The 24626-nt window shown below is 41.4% G+C and overlaps 5 protein-coding genes across 6 annotated transcripts; 2 read left to right on the top strand and 3 right to left on the bottom strand.

Moving 5' to 3' along the window:
- Positions 1-444: 444 nt before the first annotated feature.
- On the bottom strand, positions 445-1379 carry kctd12.1 (potassium channel tetramerisation domain containing 12.1). The gene has a single exon (XM_080753404.1). The coding sequence runs from the start codon at positions 1328-1330 to the stop codon at positions 464-466; it is 867 nt and encodes a 288-aa protein (XP_080609530.1). The 5' UTR covers positions 1331-1379; the 3' UTR covers positions 445-463.
- Positions 1380-3440: 2061 nt separating this feature from the next.
- On the top strand, positions 3441-5898 carry acod1 (aconitate decarboxylase 1; the record flags this gene model as incomplete). Its single annotated transcript, XM_080753549.1, has 5 exons — positions 3441-3452; positions 3637-3798; positions 3979-4068; positions 4242-4441; positions 4965-5898. The coding sequence occupies 5 exons, from the start codon at positions 3441-3443 to the stop codon at positions 5896-5898; spliced, it is 1398 nt and encodes a 465-aa protein (XP_080609675.1).
- Positions 5899-6854: 956 nt separating this feature from the next.
- LOC308308040 (glutamine amidotransferase-like class 1 domain-containing protein 3, mitochondrial) lies at positions 6855-9906 on the bottom strand (the record flags this gene model as incomplete). The annotated part of the gene is made up of 4 exons (XM_080753406.1): positions 6855-7050; positions 7724-7922; positions 9187-9358; positions 9799-9906. The coding sequence occupies 4 exons, from the start codon at positions 9904-9906 to the stop codon at positions 6855-6857; spliced, it is 675 nt and encodes a 224-aa protein (XP_080609532.1).
- A 604-nt stretch (positions 9907-10510) lies between these two features.
- On the top strand, positions 10511-13345 carry cln5 (CLN5 lysosomal BMP synthase). Its single transcript, XM_080753403.1, has 4 exons — positions 10511-10668; positions 11401-11575; positions 11682-11907; positions 12386-13345. Exons 1-4 carry the CDS (start codon positions 10559-10561, stop codon positions 12871-12873), a joined length of 999 nt encoding a protein of 332 aa, XP_080609529.1. The 5' UTR covers positions 10511-10558; the 3' UTR covers positions 12874-13345.
- Positions 13346-13348: 3 nt separating this feature from the next.
- On the bottom strand, positions 13349-23382 carry fbxl3a (F-box and leucine-rich repeat protein 3a). 2 transcript variants are annotated; one of them, XM_080753397.1, is made up of 5 exons: positions 23134-23382; positions 22312-22696; positions 20924-21046; positions 18861-19032; positions 13349-17256 (listed from the first exon to the last, which is right to left on the bottom strand). In XM_080753397.1, the coding sequence occupies exons 2-5, from the start codon at positions 22693-22695 to the stop codon at positions 16616-16618; spliced, it is 1320 nt and encodes a 439-aa protein (XP_080609523.1). In that variant the 5' UTR covers position 22696; positions 23134-23382; the 3' UTR covers positions 13349-16615. The 2 variants fall into 2 exon arrangements, with proteins under 2 accessions (XP_080609523.1, XP_080609522.1); XM_080753396.1 differs by having other exon boundaries at positions 23095-23382.
- Between the last annotated feature and the right edge of the window lie 1244 nt (positions 23383-24626).

Below are 24626 nucleotides of genomic sequence, written 5' to 3' on the forward strand. Positions count from 1 at the left end.
GAGATATTTTTACATTACTTGAGTATTTCCAAAACTTTTATTTCTACTTCACTACATGCATCTCAGATCCAATTGTACTTTTACTCCACTACATTTATTTGAAAACTTTAGTTAGTTACTTACTAAACATACAACCACTTCAGCCATTTGAAAATAGCCGATCTACAAGCTCACAGTGCATCAGATGAGATGTACTGTGAGCCTGTAGATCTGATATTTTCAAAAAACATTTGAAAACTTGAAATATGAAATTCTGTCTAATGAGCACTTTTACTTTTGGTACTTTCAGTACATTTTGATGCCAATACGTTTGTACTTTTACTTAAGTAAATCTTGAACTCCAAACTTTCACATGCAACAGAGTAGGCCTATTTCTACATTGCAGTAGGTCTACTTTTATACTTAAGTAAAACATCTGAGTACTTTTTCCACCACTGTTGGCCAGTTGACAGAAGTCTTCTGTCTAGTCTCGACAGAAGACATATTCAGTGTAGCTCGTCCAGATCTTGTCCTCGTTCGGGTCGTTGCTGGTGTAGGCGCACGTGCCCGTGGAGCTGCACGCAACCATGTGAAAGCCCACCTCCGTGAGCTTGTCGAAAGCCTGCTCTAGGAAATTGTACTTGAGGTAGTACCGAGACGTGTACCTCTCCGGGGGGCGGTCGGGGTCCCTGCTCTCGTTCAACGTGTCTCCGAATACCTCTTTGGCCAGGCACGTCTTCCCGCACACCGTGATGCGGGCGACCCTCCTGAACTTGGCGTCGGTCTGGATGTCTCTCCCGATGGTGTAGGAGCCTCGGTATCCTATCGTGATGTAGCCGGACTTTCTGGAGTCCAGCGAGGGAGAGCGCGTACTGCTGCCGACTGCAGACATCATGCGTAAAGTGTCCACGCCGCTGGAGCTCTGGGGCGCGCCTTCCTCAGTGTCGCTCTGGCAGATCTCTTCGCTGATGGAGTTCTCTTTGCTCATGCTGGGGCTCAGGCGCTTGGAAAGGTCTCGCAGTTGGAAGAACTCAGCCTCCCTCTGCAGCCTGCTCTTCTCGGGGAAGTAATCTGGAAGGACCAGGTTCAGATCCCGGAGATAATCTAGAATATAGCGGAACAAGAAGCCGTCTCTGTCCAGGAAGAAGCGCCCTTTGCCGTCTCTGGCCAACTCCTTGGGTGACTTCTTGCAGAACATGGTCCATAGTAGTGAATCTGGAACGGCGACCAAAGTTGTGTGTCTCGTGACATAGACCTGTCCGCCGACATTCAGTTCAATGATTTCGGAAAATGGAGAGCCTGACTCCGCTGCGCCGTTAGACACTCCGCGATCTGTGTCCGCCAGTGCCATCTTCGAGCAGCCACAGTGGTCTACTCTTCGCTGCTGCGCTCCACTGATGCTCAAATAGAACTAGTGGAGTCTGAATGGAACGGAGAATGTCAGTGGGTTGTTTATGTAGCCTATCACACCAAGCAAGTGGTGGGTGTAGGAGGAGGGGATGTTGACCGCTGTGCCGTTTAACTCACTGTTTCCCAAACTGTGTTTCGGGAGTCGGGACCCATGATTTGTGGGTCACAGACACATTTTTATTGGTCCTTCGTTTCCCACTTTAATTTTTTTTAAATATATATATATATATATATATATATATATATATATATATATATATATATATATATAGATCCTATATGTCTATATATATATATATATATGTCTATATATATATATAAAAATTAAAAAACATTTTTGTCTTCAGTAATTCCACAAAGAATCAAAGAAAAATCAAAGAAACGTAAAATCTCTCTTTTAGGTCACGAGCATGGAACACGCACATTCCCAAGTATCATTCTCGACCGTGTTTTCCCAAGTTCAGCTGTCTAAATAATGTTAAAGTGTGGTATAGAAAATAGAAGTAGAAAAATACATTATGTTGATTGATGACATAAATTCGACAAGCTCTTTTTACTCAACAACAAAACCTTTTACCTACCGATTGAGTTGCCAGTTTTAAATCAAAGTAGATAGAAAACATGGAAAGGGCGACACCTAGAGACTTATAGCAGCGTGGCTCAGAGCCTCTTTGTGCCTGAAGACCAAAAGTCTATATTTGGACACATAACATAATGAACATTATTTTATAGGAGTAGGCCTGTTATTATAAGACAAGTATACCATATACCATAAGGATTTCCAGATTTTTTAAATCTGTGTCAATAAAATAAAATAACAAGAAATGAAATGACACTGTCCTTTTATACCAGCTTGCGCCTTGTGGACTAACCTTGTGGAGCAGTTTAGTGGCCTTGTGGAATATATATATATATATATATATATATATATATATATATATATATATATATATATCCTAACTAACTAGAAAGAAATCTGGGAAATTGCAAGTGTGGTTACCATGACACAAGACACACTTGCAAATGAATTCCGTCCATGTCCCTTTATGCCCATATGGAGATCCCTGATGTCATCAATATTAAACCCATATCTTGGAATGCCCATATGTGGTCTATGATGTCAGTCAACTCCATATTTTGTAAAAGTTTAATTTTTGTATTTTCCCATTCAAGTTAATGAAAAGAAAAAAAAAAAAAAAACGTAATATAAATTAAAAACTGCAAGCACATGTGGGAGGAGTAGCATGGCAAAATAAAGTTTATCTGGAAAAATGGATGGATGGACAAGTACTAACCACACTAATAATTCTGACTGAGATCTGTTGACCATGCAGCTTTGCAAGCTACTTAAAAATGGTCACATGCTTGCATTGGGCGTTTGATTGAAGTGTCTCATTTCCCTAAAAAACTCCCTATTGCGCATGAAGCTTTCAGTTCTACCCAAAAGATTCCAAGATCCTTTTTATGGAGATGGGGTTTTTGATTGTTCACCTTTTCAGTTATCCATGCTTTCATCACCTCCCGGTTGAACTTCTGTAACCCCTGGCGTTGACTCAATCCATCCTTTCCCATTTATGGCTCAAAATGCAGCTGCTAGACTTTTATCTGGAACAAAGAAAAGGGAACACATGACATGACCTCTGTTTTGGCCCAACTTTGGTTACCAATGAAATATACTGTACAGTAGAATAGATTTTACAATTCTACAATTTACAAAGCAAAATAATATAATAATAATAATAAAAAGATTCCTCATCCATGTTCCATCAAGTCACTAGACAAGTCAAGCTCATAGACAGTGAAACTTCTTACTTCTCAACATGCCTGGGTTTGGACATTCTGGAAAGTCGGTAGCCACCAGACAAATTGTATAAAAGCTCATTTGATTCCTCAGCCCTGTTCCATCAAGTCAAGATCATAGTGAAACTTCCTACTTCTCAAAATGCCTGGATTGGTCAATCTGGAAAGTCGGTAACTACCAGACAAATTGTATAAAAGCAACCACCAAATTGTCAGTTGTCGCAAGATACTGGTGAGAGAGAGAGAGAACAATGCTACGCAAGGTATTTAACGTCCCATTATTAGTGGCATATTTTTTTTATCAGCATGGACCATAGAAAGAAATGTCAATTTGGCAATATAAAATAGAAATCAAATTCACACCTATAAAACATAAAGTGGGTCTTTAGTGAATTCAAACACAGAATTATGTAAATTGTGTTATGTTAACTGTGTTTGTGGTCACAGGGTATCACAGAAAGCTTCGGAGCAGCCATCTCCAGTCTGAATGCATCTCAGCTGACAGATGGGGTGATTTCTAGGAGCAAAAGAATGATGCTGGACACTCTGGGTGTGGGGCTACTTGGAACTAGGACTTCAGTCTTCAACAAGACTCTTCACTACAGCAAGGTAATGTACAGTATACAGTGTGTGTGTGTGTGTGTGTGTGTATACAGTATGACATAGGCTACATCATGTATACAGTGCTACCCAGTTAATTTTCTTATAGGATGCAGATGAGTCCATAATTTACACAATTTTCCATGTGTAGCATCCTTTTGTCAAACATTTTGTCCTGTCTAATTACAGCTGTACAAGTCGGAAAGAAACAGCACTGTCTGGGGAAGACCACGAGTGTCTCTTCCTCCTCACTATGCTGCCTTTGTCAATGGTGTAGCGGTAAGGAAGATTGTCTATTATAATACCTAGAATAGATGTAAGTAAATCGTCAACATTTTGCACCAGTTTGAACTCTGATAGCCGCTAATATCATCCTAATGGAACAATTCTTACAACCTTTAAATAAATAAAAGTTATACTGTTCAATTAACGAAAGGGATTTTACTATGTAGGTGCACTCTATGGATTTTGACGACACTTGGTACCCTGCCACACACCCATCAGGAGCAGTGCTCCCTGCCCTGTTGGCCTTGGCAGAGGTCCTACCCTACAAGCCCTCTGGACTAGACTTGCTGCTGGCCTTCAATGTTGGTATTGATGTGCAGGGCAGACTCCTGAGATTCTCCAAGGAAGCCTGCAACATCCCCAAAAGGTGAGCCCTGGTAGCAATCTATTCCCACACACTTGAGTTCAATTAGCAATACTCCACTGTTTGTATTAAAGGACAACTTTGTTTTTTTACTACAAGGGTTCATATTTTAGATAGTCATTAGAGAAAAGAAAAGATGAGTTAGTGTTAAAATGTTTTCATTTACTTCTTTCTATCGTTTTAGTCACCGCAATCTTTCATGGGCAGATTTGACTTATGGGGGCTGGTGTAAATAGTAACAAAGAAATTGTGTCTAAAAATACATATTTAGCCACTTGTACGCATGCCCCCACCCACTGAAATCCAAATACTAAAAGCTCTAAAACAATAGAAAGCAGTACATGAAAACATTTAACACTCATCTTTTCTTTTCTCTAATTACAATCTAAAATATGAACCCTTGTTGTAAAAAAACAAAGTTTTTTAAGTCAGGTTCTTACATAATGCATCTGAAGCAATGTACCATTCACTACAGATTGGAATCACATTCTAATCTGGACATATTTTTACTCCTTTACGCTCTCAGATTCCACCCTCCTGCTGTTGTGGGTGTGATGGGAAGCGCTGCGGCCTCAGCTAAGCTCATGGGCCTGTCCCCAACACAGTGTGCCTATGCCCTGGCTATTGCAGCCTCTTCGGCTGGGGCTCCATTGGCCAACGCTGCCACCCAGACAAAACCACTTCACATTGGGAATGCTGCACGGAGAGGCCTGGAGGCAGCACAGCTGGCATGGTTGGGACTGGAAGGGAATCCAGGTATCCTAGATCTGGAGTCTGGTTTCGGGGTTTTTTACACAGACTATTGTCCATCAGAGCTGGTTAGCTCCGTCGCTGGTGGGTTCAAATGGACTTTGGAAGAGCAGAATGTCGCCACCAAACGCTTCCCTGCACATTTGGGAATGCACTGGGTTGTGGATGCAATGTTGGCAGCCAAAGATAAGCTTAAAAGCACAGCTGGAATATTTGAGCTGAGTCAAATCAGAAGGGTGATCCTTAGAGTACCTCCCTCCAACTACGTCAATTGTCCTTTCCCAGCCACAGAACATCAGGCCAGGCACTCGTTCCAATTCAATGCCTGTTCAGCTCTGCTGGACAACCAAGTGACGGTTGACTCTTTCACTAGAGCTCAGATGGAAAGGCCTGCTCTGAAGGAGCTCCTCTGCAGAGTGGAGGTGGAGAACCCTGCGGACAACCATCCCAACTTCAACGAGATGTATTGTGAGGTTGAGATAGAAACCAAACAGGGGCAGAGTTGTAAAGCCAAATGTGATACCTTTTATGGCCACTGGAGGAAGCCACTGAGCCAAGAGGATCTTGTAGGGAAGTTCAAGGATAATGCCTCTGTGGTGTTGTCCATGGAGGGAGTGGAAGGAGTAGTTGATATGATAGGAAACATAGAGAACAAAAAAGATAACTCTGAACTGTTTTCATATCTGAAAATGGTGAGAAATCACATGTAGAAAGTTCACCTATATCATGAATATGAAAAATTGTTTTAATAGCTAATTTAAGTAGTTTGCAAATGTTTTTTTGGGGGAGGGGTGAAACGTATGCATTTACAAAATTGTAATAGTTTTTGGTATGTTTTCAGCCAATTGTCAAGACTTGGGAGAACAGTTTTGAAAAGCCAAATATCTTGATAATTATTGTTCTACGTGATCCGAATACATTTCTGTGAGATTAAATTTCTGTTTTCTTTTCTTGGTCATGTAACTATGCAAAGTTCAATGAAGTGAAACTCACACCATTCCTATTGAGGTGCGGGCCAACGGTAACATAGCGATTTATACCTGTGACATCACTGCAGCATACAATCCAATAGACCAGGTTGTCCTGAAACACACATATCTACTGTATATCTTGATGCATTACAGGGTTGAGGTGCACAAGCATTATTACACAAGGAGACCAAGGTGAACCAAAATGGTAAATAATGGTTCAGACCCTAACACTAACCCTACTATTAGACCCATATTGTACATTAATCCACCATAGATGAGGCATACTATTGCATTTTATTGGGAGTGCTTCTTGCTATACCAAATATTTAGGGACCACGTTGGGGAATACAATAAATAAAATGAACAGTTGTGACACTGCTGCCTAGAAATCGAATTAAATTAATAAACCTCAGGGCACAGTAGTGGTATACACATTAAATACCTGGTGCCTTACATTTGATTTGAAATCTGCTTAGTCAAAAACTTGCTAGGTAAAACCTATGAGCTAAACAAATTGACTGGAATACAAGTGCTCTCTGAGTGACATGTTGTCCAAGGTTTTCCTGATATGGTATACTTCATTAACACCTCTACAGTTCATTAGAAATCTATAGCACATGTACATTTAGTAGCGAAAAAAAAGAGAGGCTACATTTCTCTTTTTCTCTCTTTCTAACCATCGAGTCACAAGAACATCAGGCAAGTCTCAGCACATCCTGCACCATCGCTCCAATTCCATCGAAGATCTCGTGGAGTGGAGCGTTGCATATAAAGGCACAGGTAGTGACCACCTTGTTCTTCTCATCCACGTGGCTCTCGCTGACGCTCTTGCTCACATGCTTGCAGCCCAGCTGGTTGATGGCCTCTGCGGTGCCAGTAGTCCCTGGATACCTGTGAACAGGGAATTACAATACAAATCTGGACTTGCTTTGCCGAAAATAACTGATTTTTGGCAAGCGACACCAGGGTGTCAGCCGCGCCACAAGGGGGGGAAGTGGGACTGAGTTACTAGGGCTCAAGGTGGAGGGGCCTTAATTATTTTATGCTTTAACTATTGAAAAATAGAAGATATACAAGCTCACAGCGTGGGAAAAAGAACATTTGGAACTAAAAGTTTGCTTCTGGGGGGTCCCTGGAACGAAATATTTTGAGATGGGGGTCCGTGGCCAAATACATATAATTTTGGGGGTCCTTGGCATGAAAAACTTTGAGTACCACTGACATAGAAACATAGGTTTTTCAAAAAACCTTAGAAGGATTTGAAATATTCAAAGACTTGCAAAAATGTTCACGATTTTTCAAAAATAGCAGATCTACAAGCTTGCAGCTTGTAGATCAGATCTACAAGCTCACAGCTTGTAGATCTGTAGATCTTGTAGCTGCGAGCTTGTATCTGCTATTTTTCAATAGTTTAAGCACACAATGTGAGTGAATCCTTGTACCCAGGACCCAGAATTTGTTGCGACACCCCTGGTGCTTGCCGAAAATAACATTTTTTTTGGCAAACGACACCATTGTGCTGTGCAACAATGACACATAAATTAACATCAAGTGCGTGACTCACTTCTCGTCATTCTCAAGCCCGACAGTGACCTCACAGCCTGGGAACACCTTGGCAGCCAGAACAGGGGAGATGCAGCAGAGACCTATAGGTTTGCCCTTACTGTGGAATGCCTGTAGGGTCGCCTTCACCTCCTCGTTTACAGAGCAATCCTTCCCTTGCACTGCCCAGGTACACAGGTTCTTAGCTACCCCGAAACCGCCTGTTTAACACAGAAGCATAATGTAGGAGAGAGGCAAGACATCATACGTAAGTAATGATGTCAACACATCATAAGTAATAGTTTGAGAACCGTCTTTCCGTGGAGGCTGGAGCCTTGTTTCTTATTCAATCAACTGCCAGAAAAAATAAAATAAAACTTTTTCCCCACTCAACCCTGGCCCGAGATCGCTAGGGGTGGTCAATCCAGGATATCTGGCTCGATTGAAAAGGTATCAGATATTTCACTGGCACAGCGGGATATACCGGGCCCGAATTCAAGACAGAGGATCGCTGTCGTTTGAAATGAACACCGATCAACCCCCGGCTCCGAGTTCTGATCTCATGCAATATCGCATCTCGTCTGGGGGGCCTCTAAGTTCCATTTATGCAGGACATGTCACGCATGGAGGAAATTAAATGTGCTTTACATGTTAACAGCTATTCATCACATCAAGAGGGATAAACCCTTGGCTGATTTTGTAGTTTGTTTTCCAATTCTGTTTAAAAACTACAGCAGGTGCTGCATAAGACTGACCTCATAGTACATTGTGATGTAAGCAAGATAATCAAATTAATAATGCCCAAACATTGAATCACCAATGCAACACTGGTTCTTGTTAATTTCCCCATAGCTTTGTTTGATTGCCTTGGCAGCAGGTTTGAACCGGGTTGTTTCGGGTCGATGTGTTTCCAGTTCAAATCTGTTGCCAAGCCATTCAAGTGAAAACACAAAAAATAGTATAAAATAAACAAAACTATGCAAAGCTGTCACAAAAATGTCTCAAGTGAGTTTGGATCAGAGAGCATTTTGATCAAAGCACAGTAACAACCCAAGAAAATGTGGATGATCCTAGGTTTAGAGTAGACTTAGGAGTAGACCAGCTCAGTGGCCTTGTGGTTAGAGTGTCCGCCCTAAGACTGGGAGGTTGGGGTTCGATGTTCGATCCCTGGTCAAAGACTGAAAATTGGCACTCAGCATCAAGGGTTGGATTGGGGTCCCCGCGACATACTAGCGCCAAGTCCAGGGAGTGTACTTGACTGTTACATCACTGTACATGACATGACTGTACATCAAGCTGCCTCACGCTACAGTAACAGGAGATAGGCTCCTAGCCTTGCGTAGCCAGACTATATCACTGCGGATTCGTCTGATTCCAGGCTAATAGGCTCCTGCCCTATGTGCCTCATGGCTCGGCAAGGCTTACTAGAGTAGACCGCAGTGTATTCCTTCTGACAGTCACGGGGACCCTCAATCTGAATCAAACCTGGGAATATGATGGCATCATGGTCTTGGACACTGAGCTTAGAAAGATCCTCGATTTTCCCACGTGCCAGCCTTGCACTCTCTACCAACACATTCCTCTTCTCCTCGGTGGGGCTGCCTTTCAAGTGATCCACCACATGCATCTGATCGATGTTGGGAGCAAACATCTTTACCTGCAATTAATATAGAAGTTGAGATTGAGAATTCTTGCTACAAAAGCTGAACTTGCCAACAAGTGCCTATTGCTGGTGTGTGTTATGCACATCATTAAACATGGATTAATTGCAGCCATGATTTTATACAAATGGTCCCCCCCCCCCCACTTGCACAACCTCACTACAGTACAGTTAATACTTTAACCCCCCTTAATACTCAAAACCAGTAGTTGACTGTAGTAGGCCTACAGTGGTTCTGGTTCCCAAACAGTTTTAATTTCAAGGACCCCCACAAGGAACACCGATGGTCCTTTTTTTGAACCCTACTTGAAACATATGCATCATGGTGTGGCACTGTGTGAAGTCATCATGTCACTCCTGCGGTGCAGCAACAGGCTGTGAATCAGACTGGGGATCATCATGAGTGAATAGAAATAAACGACAAGTATAAAACTTACACTTGCTCCTCCTCTGCTTAGATGGACCAGAACAGCGGAGGCCTCATGGATTTCACTGCCATCGAAAACACCGCAGCCTGCCAACACCACAGCGACCCGCTTAGCCATGCCTATTGTTATTATATGATAATGTTGAACAGTCACCTCAGTTTTATTCACCTTGCGAAAGGCAGAAAGTCGCTACCATCAATGTTGCTGACTGTAGCAGGGGTGGGCATGGGCCATATGCGCCGTCAAAACGTCCCAGTCGCCATCTGCTGTCGCGGAAGATGCACTGCAGTGGTACCAAAAGTAAAAGTATGCATAATGTACTCATGCATAATGTGCAATTTCAAGTTTTCAAATGTATCAGTATCAAAATCTTTTGAAAATAGCAGATCTACAAGCTCACAATGCGTCACAACGGCTATTTTCTAAAATGTCTAGGGCTGAAGTGGTCAATGAAAGTTTTGTAATAATATAGTTTTTAAATAAATGTAGTGGAGTAAAAGTACAATATTTGGATCCGAGGTAGTGTAGTAGAAGTAAAAGTATTGATCAAGTAAAGTACAAATACCTCAAAACAGTACTTGAGTAAATGTACTGTCCATAACCATATCCGCTGCAGGCAGCAGACAATCATGTGATATCTTAATTTATCAACAAAACCACGTGACCATACGTCACGTCACGTGCAACTAGGAAGTATTTGTGAAGAACATGTCTTCTTGCTGAGTTGTTGTGCTGCTGGAAAGTTGTGTGCAAGAAAGAGGAGGCTACAATGAGACACCTGGAGGCTGCGGTGTTTTTAATGCACATCATCTTCGCTCATGTTGTTGTCGCATATGTCAGGAATGTCCATGGACAGCAAGAGTGGCCCGTTCCGTACAGGTACGATGCATGATACAGTTGATCGATACAGGGGTGTCGCACCAGATTTTGGGCCCTGGGTACAATGATTCACTGCAGGCCCCCCATGAATGTTCTTATAAGGGGAGGGGTTTAACCGATTATTTTGTGCTTTAACTATTGAACAATAGCATTGCGAGCTTGTTGTAGATCTGCTGTGAGCTTGTATATCTGCTGTTTTTCAATAGCTAAAATATAAAATAATGAAGGCCCCTCCGCTTGGGCCCTAGTTAACTCATTCCCACTTTTCCCCCTCTTGTGACGCCCCTGGATGGATACTTTAGTAACAGTTGCAAATAGTGCAGTGGTACGATATTAGTTACAATGATTGTTAAGACTGTTTCCAAATTGTGGTCCATTCATCAATTTGTATTCAATTCATCAAGACATTTAAGACATGCAATAATATACAATAATAAACAAGATATCATCAACACTAGTACTAAACATAGACTTATATACAGTTGGGGCACATTTAGTTCCATTTGTATACTCTCAGAGCTAAATTATCACCATCATCCTTTCAATTATGTGACTAGAGCCTGCCATTGTGAACAGAAACCTTTTATGGCGGAATCTCGTGGTTCTGCTTTTTATCTGTTCAACACTAGCCTCGTGAACGCCTCCCCCCACTTCCTTGTGTAATACTATTGACATAACCTGGCTCTATACTGGCTGGCTTCATGACTTTAATGTGTGGCATTTCTTGGGCAGGCGGTTTGATCGTCGCCCAGATGTGGACTCCTATTGCGAGGCTCTGTACCCCTTCTGCCCAACTGGTGACAGAGATGGACGCATACCCTACATGAGGGACTCTGATGTCATTTCAGTGTATCGACTGCAAGCACCAGTTTGGGAATTTAAGTATGGAGATGTGTTGGGGAAACTTGTGAGTAGAATAAACATGGAAAGGGAGAAACGGTTATCGCTCTTTCTCTCCCCCCAAATTATTTCACCAATACCAAAGTCCAAAATTGTATCTTTTTCATTAACAGCATATAATGCATGATGCCATTGGCTTCAGCAGTGCTGAGACAGGGACCAACTATACCATGGAGTGGTATGAACTATTTCAGTTGGGCAACTGCACATTCCCCCACTTAAGACCCAGGATCGACCCTCCTTTCTGGTGCAACCAGGGAGCTGCATGCTTCTTTGAGGGAATTGATGACCTACATTGGTCACAGAACGGCACTTTGGAGAAAATAGGAGAAATCACTGGTAAGAATGTGCTTTCTATGGTGTTGCCAAAAGCTTAATTTGCAAGCGGAATTTTAGTTACTTTCCTAGAGGCACTATTTAGTTCCTATTTACTTGCTACATATTGACATCTGATCTCTTGAGGGTTACATTAAAGTATGCAGTTTTTGTGCGTTGACAAAATAATTCTGTTCGGTTTAAAGAACCATACATTCCTTTGATGTCTCTTTGATGACATTGGGAAAGGCAAGAAACAGTGCCATTTTTGGTATCTTTGAGTTGAAGAGCAGCTACTGTACACTATGTATGTGTGGGTTCAGGGCCAGCTATGGGGCTATCTTTGGCTGATGACGTTATCCTCGCCTTTTAATAGAGCAGAGGATGGGAAGCTTCGGCCAAATGTACAGTGGGTCTTCGGCTGAGACTGACCATGAATCAATGGTTTTCTTTCTATTTATACAATTCAATCAGTATAAAGCCATACATTTTCCTTTCCCAGGGAACCAGTTCAGTGACATGGCCCAGTGGGTGCAGGACGACAACGAGACTGGGATCTACTATGAGACCTGGACAGTCAACTCTGAGCCAGGTCCTAATGCCACAGTGTGGTTTGATTCATATGACTGTTCCCAGTTTGTGCACCGCACATATAGGAAACTGACTGAGCTGGGGACCAAGCTCTCAAGTCGATCCCAGACCAACTACACAAAGATCTACCTATACAGCGGAGAACCCGTCTACCTTGGCAATGATAGCACCATATTTGAACAGCCTTCCATGAAGAATCTGGCGACACACATCCGTAAATTTTACCACAACTTCCAACCTCACCAATCCTACCTAGACCTTTCCATCAGTTTATTGGAGGCCTATGAAAAGATTGTGTTGGAAAAGAGTTTCTACCTTTACTACAACTTTGAGTACTGGCATCTGCCAATGAAACCTCCCTATGTGCAAATCACATTTGAGGAAGTGCCTTTACCCTAATGTACAGTACAATATTTCTTTTACATGATCATGAACAACGACAAGCAGGAAAACAATAATTTCAGAATATAAATCTTATCAAATTTGTCAAAGGATGTGTTGTTTAAAACGTTTTGGAACATTTTCTTTTGATAAAATATAGGAAATGTTTGTTTGTTTTGGATATTTTAAGGATTACATGACCCAAAAATGGATCCTGACCAAATGATGTTTCGGAACCACTGCCATAAAGGCTCATTCAAATTACAGGAAAGTATCTCTTGTTGGAACACACTCCTATTATTAGCCATTCCATGTCTGTGCTTTTATTACAGAAGGCTTGAGCGACATGATTTACTTAATTTTACTTTGTAACATGTTGGAGACCTGAGTTCAATAGATTTGAAGGTATACATCTCCATTCTTCCATACGCAAGTCAATATTTTCTTAATGGTATACATTTTAAATGGAATATATTCTTGTACAACATTATTGATCTTGTGTGGTCTTTTTATTACCCAACGTTTATTGATTGCAGTGATTAGATGATAAACTACAATCACATATTTCAAGATCACATGTCCAAAGCAATATTCTGAGTAGACAACATTTAGCCATAATAAAGAAAAATGTAATAACAGCATTGTCAATACCAGTTCTCCTAATTTACTTTCTGCAGGAAAATAAAACTACGGTAACAAAACATATCTGACAAGGACCATCTTAATGATTAAAGGCAAATAATTTTCCATCTTAAATTAAAATGTTCCCTTCCATAAACAAAAGAAACCAAGATAGTTTTGTTACGCTGATGTAAAAAGTTTATTCACTGCGAAATAAAGTAATTTGGAAATATGCAACTATATCCATACCCATGCAATAGTTGAAAATAATCAGCAAGGTCATCTACTTAAGTGAGAAATGAAACCAGAAACCACTCTGATGAAAGGAAGTCCCGATGGCATAAAATATAGTAATTTAGAATCCACAATATCTGCATATCCTGATAACATGTCCAAATCATGCTGATCAAGGGAGAAGCATTTTGTTCTCACCAAGTCATCTTTTGTTAGTTTTCATATTATTTACTGTACACAATACAACTGATACTACCAATTAATAAAAGCAATAAAGCATAATCAAATATAACACGTTTGATAACAATCAAACCTACGGTTTAGGAGGAAATGGCAAATATTTGTTTAATACAAATCTAGTTCTGAGGTAATTTTATAGTGAGGAGGATAGATGCATGTCTGTAGCAAGTTTATTTTAAATCTGACTCACAGCATACAATAACTTCAAAGTTCCAATTGTATCACGTGCAAGTAATGCACAAAACTTCCAATCCTTGTTAAAAAGGTAATGCAATTTACCATTTCACAGGAATTTGCTAAACCGTTTGGGCTTGAACCCCCAATAAGTGTACATACATATTACGGCAAAATCATCTCTAGTGATTAGGTAAAAAGATACATCTGGCAAAGGATAACTTGCACTCCGGCATATAAAAGACATGAGCCATCAGTTAAGTAAACTTAAAACCCTGAGAGAGGGCATGATAGAGAAATAAGTACATTTCTATTCATATAATCAAACACACAGCGTTTTATATACAGATGCATTGGACTTCCTTCTTAAGGAAAACTTTGTTTGTTTCACCTCATCCAACTTGCCAAATCTCTTTGCACTGAAACTTATGGATGTTGGGATATCGAACAGCGATGTCATTTCCTCTCCTATGTGTGATGCAAATGATGGGGGCGAATAGGAGGGCGGATAATTATGACAGAGTCGAGGTTCAGCGTTTAACAGGCAAATAGCAGAAGACAAAAATGAAACCTAGTTTATATATTAATATATGTATAAAGGCTTTCGACACACCTGAACAGCAAAAATTGCAACATTATAGCCAAGTAGGCAGTTACCATTATTAAATGAAAACAAAGCTGTCCACAGTTGTCAGAGAATTCCTGATTATCTACCACCAAATTCTGCCATTACATAGCATCTGTATTTACACAGCATGATTTATGCAATTCTTGATTATTGCTTGATTTTAGTTATTGTTATTTGTGTCCTGGGTATTCATATTATAATGCAAATCCCAAATAATAGAGCCACGGTCCAAATGAGACCTATAGGATGGAAAGAGATCCCCCCCTTTAGTTTCATCTGGGCATTAGATCCTACAGTAGCTGTCATTTGGTATTCACCTAAGGTGCTTAGTAAAACGGTCTGTACAGGACCCATGGTTAAAGCTGGGGACTTTTGTTTTTATCACATAAGCCACTTAAGGTGCAGTAAGTGATATTGCTTTTGTTATAAATAAAGTGTTAAATAGCTCTAGATTCTGATCTCCCCGTCTCTCCAGCTCTAAACAGTAAAAAGAAAATGCCTTTTCAGGTCTGGATACCAATTTTATCCAGAGAACTCATAATGAAGGATCACGCTGGGCAAGACCTAATGGGTTGAGTGTCTTAAATGGAACTACCGTAATTTGGCGGACGCACTGCCAAAGGAACTACCGGTACATACGACAGAAGTCCCACACGGATTATCGACGGCTACTGAGGACGGCAAACGACTCACTGAACATGCTCAGTTCTTCATCAACGGGTTCCGAGTTCCAACCTGTCGGCATGGCGATATCGACGGCAAGCGCCTCTTGCCACTAAGCTGCCGATGGCAGCTTTGCGGCAGCAGGCGCTTTCCAACTTCTTCTGCTGCCGATATCGGCGCGGTGGAGAGATGGCTTTACTGAACACTACAGCAATGATGACATCAGAATATAGAGCTTTTTAACCTTTTAACGAGAAACAGTTTGTTTTAACCAACAACAAAGAAAATCACTTGCACCAACTACCTTTAAATACAAACAAACCTGCTTTAACAGGGAGAGAGGGCGAGGGGAAAAACTATCTCTGTACACCTTCATTTCACAAATATATTGGCTTATATACAAATGCTTTCTCCTTGAACCTAACTTTACCTACTGAAACAATACAGTATGATTATGTTCCAGTAAATTTAATTACGATTGAGCTTGACTGAAGAAAGAAAGTTATTTTTAAGGAAATAACCAAATCGTACTGCATGTATTTTACAAAACATGGCCGGCTACATACTATATACAAATAACATTGTAGCTGTTTAAAATCTTTTGGCTGCAGAGTGCAGAGCTGCTGCCGTTAGACTGAATTGAAGTCAGCTGAGTGGTAGTGTCACTGCAAGCAACTTACACGTACCCCAAGTGACTCCACCATGTATGAAAAAGGAGAATCAAATATATTTACACATACATAAACTGATATCTCTCATAATACATATTATCATTAACTGGACTTTGTAGTCCATGTAATTCAATTTACAAACTTATATAAACATTTCTTTACAGATGTCTCCCCCCCCACCCCCCACATGCTACTCAGAATAATGATTGTCCAAAATGTGAATGAGCCAGTCTTAACTAATTCTCTCTCAGGAGGAGCCAAAAGGCAGAGGCTTATTAAATGTTTGTATTTATTAAATAAGACGTTGTCTGTTTAAGTAAAATAGAGAAATTCTTTCCTATCGGGCTCCAGGTAGAGAGAGAACCAGTGACAAGCTCTGCCCTACATGGAGTTCAGCAAGTGTATGACCTCCATGTTGGCACCAACAAATCTACTAGTGTTGATCAGTCAGTGGTCCTTCCTTCAGTGCAAACATGTGGACCACATGAAAGTGAGTTTGCTGAACTACGTGTGCCTCTGTGGCTTGGCTTTACCACGTGGGCATCATGTCTGGGAACCACACTCGGCCCAAGTGCTTAGACACCTCCCAGTGGATTTCGTCTAGGGAGTATTTGTGATCAGGAATTAGCACTTCTTCCATGATGGACAGCTGGGACAGCCTACGGCCGCACATCTTGACAAACTCCACGAATGCGCTGCAGGACACCTCGCACTCGCCCAGACCAATGGCTGACAATTGTGTGCAGCGCTTAGCAATGCGTATCAGTTCCTCGTCCAGTGGGCGCAGCCCGTTGGCACAGACCACCAGCTCCACCAGACGGGGGCAATGCAAGCCCACGCGTCCCAAGACGTCCTTGCTGACCGAGCGGCCAAAGTAGAGGTGTGTGACGGGGATCTCCTCACAGAAGAAAGGGCCAAACTCATCCTCATAGAGGAAGAAGTACATGACTAGGTTGAACTTGGGTGAGTGGCGTACCATGGCGTCCCAGCTGCTCTTCTTGATGGTGTGAAAGTGCTGGCCAGGATTCTCACTCACCACGTCGATGCGCAGGTGTTCTAAGTGAACATGCTTCTCTGAGGAGAGGGCCAACAGCAGATCGTCACTCAGGAGGTGGTAGTTCAACGCCAGCTCTCTCAGTCCGTGACACTGGTCAGCTACGCACAGAATGCCTACAAACACAGAGCGCAATTATTTGGTAGGAGTAGGACCACAAGTCATCAAATACAAATTCAAAAACAAAAGCGTCATAGATTCCTGGAGCTACTGTGCCGGGCTTCAGTTTAATAAACAGACATTATCACAACTGATGATTAAAAATTGTTCCAGGACAATACACAGTTAAGAGGAGAAACAAGCATCCACATACACTAGGGCTGCACGGTTAATCGTTTTCAAACCGAAATCGCGATGTGAAATGTCGCGATTAGCGAATCGCAAAGGCCGCGGTTTTGGCGATATTCTGCGAAGTTGACTTCTCAAGCATTATGCAGACGTTTTAATTTTAGAAATCCGTTCATAATTGACTAAGGAATGATCAAATCAAACTGTGGTGTCTTTCTTTGCGCATCGCCGGCCGCACCGAGGATTAGCATTACAGGTTGCTCCAATCTCCTCAGAGGAGAGGAGCCAAGCCAAGGCATGACACTGTCTGTCTAACAGCACGTAAACGTATATGATCCCTTCCAACGGAGTACTCCATGGCTACAGGTAGTGAATGTTCTGGTAATCATTATAAATATAACATCCTTAAATCCTTGTGCATAGATTAAATGCTCCCGTTTGTCGTAAGCTGAAAGTGAAAGTGATTTCAGTGCAACGGTGGCTGCTCCTCCTCCTCCACACATGAAACGTATGGCGTGTCTTAGGGTGCATTTTTTTGCCTTGATAAAACTTAAGCAAGGCAGCGACATACAGTACTTTCTTCCTTGACAATAATGAGAGGCAGACAAAACCATTACTGACATTTTGCTGAATATAAAAACGTTTTATATTGCTAAAGCAAAATAAAAGGTAATCTTTTGGAAATATAACTGAACTGAATCAAACCATTTACATGATTGCCAATTAGCCTAGTTAATAATAATCAATTTATTTTTAAATGTATTACACAATAAATATTCAACGGAAGCTTGGCCTAAGGTAGTGAAATGATTTTCCTATGGTTAAAATAATTTATTATATCCTTTTAACAAAAAAAAAAAACTATCACTTATCCTACCTTGAAATACATATATAAATACAGGGGTTAAGGTTCTCCGTCCTGGGGATGGATTTCCGTCCTGAGGAGTCTCTAGGGGCCATTTATGAGATCGAGGCAGATTTGCCAAAAAAGAGAAAACAAAAAATGGGGGTGGGGGGGTGTAGCCATGGCCGTGATGTTAATAACATGACCGAAATCGTCAAAATGCAGCATAATACTTGCTAGTCAAGTCAAAATAAATTTCCGTCTTAGGATTTTTTTTTTGCTTTAGCCCCTGTAAATATCGCGAATAAAATCGCAATCGCAATATTAGTCAGAAAAATCGCAATTAGGTTTTTTCCCAAAATCGTGCAGCCCTAACATACACCTGATTCTTAAATGCTGTGTTGCATTTCCTCTCGGCACACAAGATAATTAAAGGCCATGAATAATCCACTGGATAGAAAATAACACTTTTACTGGCTAGATTTAAAATGTGACAATAGCATGGTTTTGAATTATGCTGACAAAATCCATGTGGAATACCTATCCATTACCACTGTGGAAACTAGCGTTTCGGTAATCCCAGTGTACCTGCTGGAGACACGTGAGGGCAGCTGCTCATTTTCAGCAATTTCAGAGTGTCACTGTTGTTGGCCACCAGTACTTTCAAAGATGGGTCATCCACTGGTGTGTCATCAATCTTCAACGATGATAGCGATTTAGAGTTGACAAACACCACCGTCAGGGCTGAGATGAAATGGGACTATAGGACACAAAAAGAAAAGAAATAAACAATTGATGTTGAATGCCACCAAAAGGTAACTAAAGTAAATAGTATGTAACAAAGGGTCATGCACGAGCACGACCTTATCTTTGGGAAACACGGATGTATAAACATCATAAAAAAACATGTTAATATGTCCTTGAAAATATGAGGTGCGGCTATATGACTGGGTTCTTGCCACACCTGCATAGCACAGGGCTGACGACTCTAGGACAAAAGAGTCTAAATACTGTATTTTACTCGCCACATTCCAGCACATTTTAAGCACGGCTTCACCAGCAGACACTAATGTTAACTCTGTACTGGTCACATTACTTGCAGCAGTTAACATGTTTGTTTCACTTTAACGTAGACGAGAGAGAAAAGGGAGAGACAGGAGACAAGACGCCGGTAGACGAGAGAAAAGGGACACAAAGGAGACAAGACAGCGGGAGTCCTTGCTATTCACAAAGCGCATGTGGTTGTTATTACACTAACTGGTTGAGTCACCAGGAGCCCCACTCCTTGACAGTGCATGAGGAAAAGTCACACAAGTTCTGCCCTTACAGTTACATCCTCCTTCCCAATAAAATACCTACATATCATCTAATTAATGAGAAACTATCCAGTCTAGGGACGTCAGCGGTTAACCGGTTAGCCGACCGTTAAGAAATAACCGGTCATGCTTAACGGTTTCACGGTTAATTTTCATAATAATATGATCGCATTTTCCTGGACCTGCATAGTGTTTTTGGCTATGGAGATGTGATTTTGTCAAACAGACTCTGGGAGGCGCAAGCGAGTAAGTAAGTAGTCTTACATCATGTCCAAGAGAGTAAGTAAGTAGTCTTGCATCATGTCCAATCGAACAGTGAATGAGAGACTGCTGTTTTAGTGTTACGCAGTGGGGTCTGTGCTAGCCTGGATCCAGCCTGTTCGCTCCGTTCCACATTTTGTATTGTCTCTAGAGTCAATACAAAATGTGGAACGGAGCGAACAGGCTGGATCCAGGCTAGGTCTGTGCCACAGTGTGGTCCGGGGAGGATCAGACAACGAGCGTCGGAATACACAAAACAGAACACGTAGCCAACAGAGGTATTTCGGTCTGGGAGCATTTCAAAAGGAAAGGAGTGTAGACGACAGTATCTTTCTCAAATAGAGCAGCGACATGAGGCAACAGCGATGCTCAATCACAAGCCGTGAGTCGCAGAACGTGACGCGCTGTGAGCTTGTAGATCTGCCATTTTCATCTCGGAAGAGTTTTCTCTGCAGCGCGAGTCAACAGACTCGTACACAACAGAACTCGTCGTCATGTTAATGGTTCTCAATAAAAATGCTCAGCCTAGGCTAGAGCTTGTTTGTTTGAAAGGCAGAATAGGCACCGCCGCCGACCACTTGTTGAAACGCGCAGGCGATGCTTGTTTATTGATGATTAAGCCTAGAACAATTTATTTTTATTGTTAAATCCGTCTTTTTTGTTTGTCTTTCAAAGGAGCATAACTAAATGTCTACCATTCGTCTACCAACATTAATTCTGTGTACTTATATATACAATTTTGTGTTAAAAAAAATATATTAAAAAAATAATAATTAAAAACCGTTAATTAACCGGTTAATGCTGACGGCTAACCGGTTACTGGATAAACCGTTAGTGACATCCCTAATCCAGTCAGCCAACAATTTGCTGTGTCACAGCTTTGAAGAAACCCCTTCACGCTGATTTGTGCGCTGTGACTCCTTGTACTGTGATAGGTCAAGATAGAGGACTGAATTATGGTCAATAGTATACCTGCACTTGCATTGGGATTGAGAGGTGAACCATAAAAACTAGAGTTCTCAATGACTTCCTAGAAACTATCCAGACATGGGTACATTGTTGACATGATAATACCTTTGGCAGCTCCATGAAGCTGGGTCTGGCTGTGGAGATGAGCCCCAGGGTTTTCAGTGAACAATTCACCAGCTGTGACAGAATATCGCAGGCTGCTTCTGCAGACTCTGTACTACTGTCAACCTAGGAATACAAAAACAAATGCCGGTTTAAAAGCATCTTTATCACAAATCACTCGCCACTTGTTTTGAACTCCATTCTCTATCGCTCTTGGTAGGTCCGTTTTGCATGCAGGTTTTTTTGTTTGTGAACGTGGAATGGCGTGCACACACGTAGTGCATAGGGGTGTAACGATACATTTTAATAGCGATTCGATACATATCACGATACATGGTTGACGATATGATACATGGACGATATTGGTTCATTCATGGCGATACGATACGATTCGATTCAATGATTTAAAATCGATATAGTAACTATGTAGCAAAGACATTAAATCTGTGTGAAAGGTGTGGATAGTGCAGGTTTTTAAGTGAAACATGTATTATTATGGATATAAATAAGTAAACACAGTGATTATCTGCCAAATAAATGGACATCGTATATTGACAAACCTGCACCTTGACATGAACCCAGAGATTACACACATTTATCGATAGACCAGTGTAGCTATATGGAAAGGAAAAGTAATTAAACCCCTCCTTTTATTTTTTTCTTCTTAAAAATGCTAAATACAATGCACAAGTAAGTAGTATCGATACAAACGATTATTTGCACTGCCGATTCGATACGATACAAAATAAAACGATACGATTCGATTTTAGCCGTTTTCATTTCGATATACTTCGATTTTCTAAGTTAAAAACGATATTTCGATACAGTTACTACATCGTTACACCCCTAGTAGTGCACAATCGTGCACAGATCGCACACGCGCCCACGTTGAAAGGTAAGGAAACAGGTCCAGGTCCAGGCACTCAGGTGGATTTAACAATAAAAGGCCTTTATTACATGGGCTAGAACATTATAAAAAAACACCAACGCGTTTCGGCAAACGCCTTCTTCAGGGTGTTACTGTCAGTAACACCCTGGATTTGTGTGCCTCTGTGGCACATTTTTTCCTCTTTTTGCTCATTGTATTCCCTTTCATGAGCACCGGTGGTTTGAGGGATACCAGTAGCGCTCCTGCTATCTTCTTTCTATGTTTTGCACTTACTTTTCTTTTTGTTGGAAAGAAGAGAAATAGATCTTTATTATGAGCTATATATGTAGGTGAAGAAAGGTGAAAATGGCTGGCAGGAGATAAAGTCAATTACAATCTGGCTGTTAAAACCATAATGGCGATGATCAAATAAAACAATATTTACAATTCAAACCAATACATATAGAGTGTACAGTACACCGATGCAGATCATGCACATACCAGCTTTCGTCTCTCGCCTCACCTTAAAGCTGACATACTGCAAGTGGTTGGAGTGCCTCTTTATGATCTGCTTGATGAGGTCGGGATGTGTGGCCTTCAGGTATGAGCTTGCCGGCTGGTTGAGTTCAAATTCAAAGCATCTCCACAGCTCTGGCATGTGGAAGGCCTGGTTCCAGGCCCGACACACCTGCGAGGCATAAGCTCTGTCCAAAAGCGGAAGGTTCTGGAAGATGTGGAGCAGGATCTCCTGTGGTAGCCGTGCCCAGTCGCTGTCAAAGTCATTAATAGCCACCTCTTCCTCCGTCTCTTCACTGGGCTCGCTCCTCATCTTCTTAGAAGAAGCCTCTATTGGGCTCTCACTGGAGGAGCTGTCACCATCATCCTCGTCCCCCTTCACCCGCTTCATTCTACACACAGCACAGGAAACGAACATGCCCGTGACATTCTGGTAATAAACACAGGCAGCCTTTCTGCCAACCAACTGACATGCTATTTTCACAATGCTAACCACCAGAGTTAACATGCACGTTTTAGGGAGAACTCCACAATGGACCAGAGGCAGAGCTAAGTGCGAACCAGAATAAACATGCTAGTTTCTCAGTGCAGAGTAAACACATTTGTTTCAGTGCAGAATTACATGCTAGTTTCACACTGCTAACCAGAGTATGGGAGTATACATGCTAGTTTCACACTGCTAACCAGAGAAACATGCTAGTTAACATGCTAGTTTTACAGTGATAGTGTCTAAGACAGTGTAAACCGTGCCGTTTCACAGTGTTTAACAGTGCATGATGCTGATATTAACCGGAATGCTAGGAGGTCCATCCATTCCATCCTACTGTACCTGCTCGTGTTTACACTCGGCTAGCTAGCCGTTAGCTGGTGGAACAATCCGATCACTCACTACCGACAGGCACACACTTCTCCTTCAACCCAGACTCGCGCTACAAAAGCTCAAACGCACGAGACGCGCATTGGGCTAAATAAGTAAATACAATAAAAATAAAACACCCGCGCAACTGATAGGAAATAATAATAATGCGTTCTTGGAGCTGCAGGTCGGTTGGCCTAATTCCTTTCGCGGGAGTTAAACGCCCCCCTCTCTCTCTGAAATGGCGAAGATTGTTGTTATGACAGCAGCCAAGCATTATGGGAAATGCAATGTGAATTCTCTGAAATGGCTGTGTCGCACTAGTGGTGGGAAAAGGTACTCACTACTCACATATACAGTCTATGGTTTTAAGTTAAAACTAAAGTATCAATACTGCAATGTAGAAATCTGGCAAAAAAAAACGCTCCATTCTCATTGAAATGCATTGGCGGATTTCACTCGGTATTTTGGTGTGAGGGCACACCTCAATTTGAACTTATGGAATTCTAAATGTAATTGAGTACAAAGTACACAAGTTTATGCATAACAGGGTTTCAAATGTAAAAACATCTTTTGAAAATAGCAGATCTACAAGCCATTTTCAAATGGCCAACATGTGTATAGCCTATAAAGGCTGAAGGGGTTAATGTATGTTTTGTATTAATAATCCAAATCTACAACAGACTAAAAGTAGCTACAGTATTTGTCTCTGAGTCTCAGAGACAAATACTGTAGCTACTTTTAGTTTTACTCATACTCCACTACATCTCAGAGTCTGACTTTTAGTTTTACTCATACTCCACTACATCTCAGAGTCTGAGATGTAGTGGAGTATGAGTAAACCATGCACGGCTGTGTCGCAAGGGTCGCACTTAGCTCTGGTCCATCGCTTTCACCTCCCGCATTGCTCCCGGTATAATGCGGGAGGTGAAAGCGATGGACCAGAGCTAGGTCGCACTTAACCTCGAGTTAACGTATAATGTTCTAATGTTCAGTACTCAGATCCGGACTTAAAGCCCGCCTACTATATTCGGTACTTTGCACACGCACATTAGGTAAACACCCGCCGTTTCCGTATACGCTTTAAACCGGATCTGCAACCCTGCAAAGTGAATTGAGCCTAATCTATTCCTAGTAGTTTTGGACGAAAAACCCACAGAAAACATTTTGTGCATTTTATTCTCACTTTAATGAATGGTTAAGACTTATTTAGCACTTGAGTGGTTCTGTGGTTGAGTAAGGTGACCCATGGCTGTACAGATTGTAAATATAATTTAAGGTGTTTTGAACAATACATTTTGTGGGCTTCATAAAATGTATACCTTGGCCATTATGTAAAAGTCTGGATATTTATTTTTGACAATGTTTTATCATTTTTGAATTATTTGTATATTTTAGTATTTGTAGTGTAGGCCTACGATTGTGGTAGGTCTCTGATTCAAGCAGTGTGCATTAATTTAGTGTTC

Source organism: Nannobrachium achirus (assembly GCF_963921795.1).
Source record: "Nannobrachium achirus genome assembly, chromosome: 22".
Taxonomy (NCBI): domain Eukaryota; kingdom Metazoa; phylum Chordata; class Actinopteri; order Myctophiformes; family Myctophidae; genus Nannobrachium; species Nannobrachium achirus.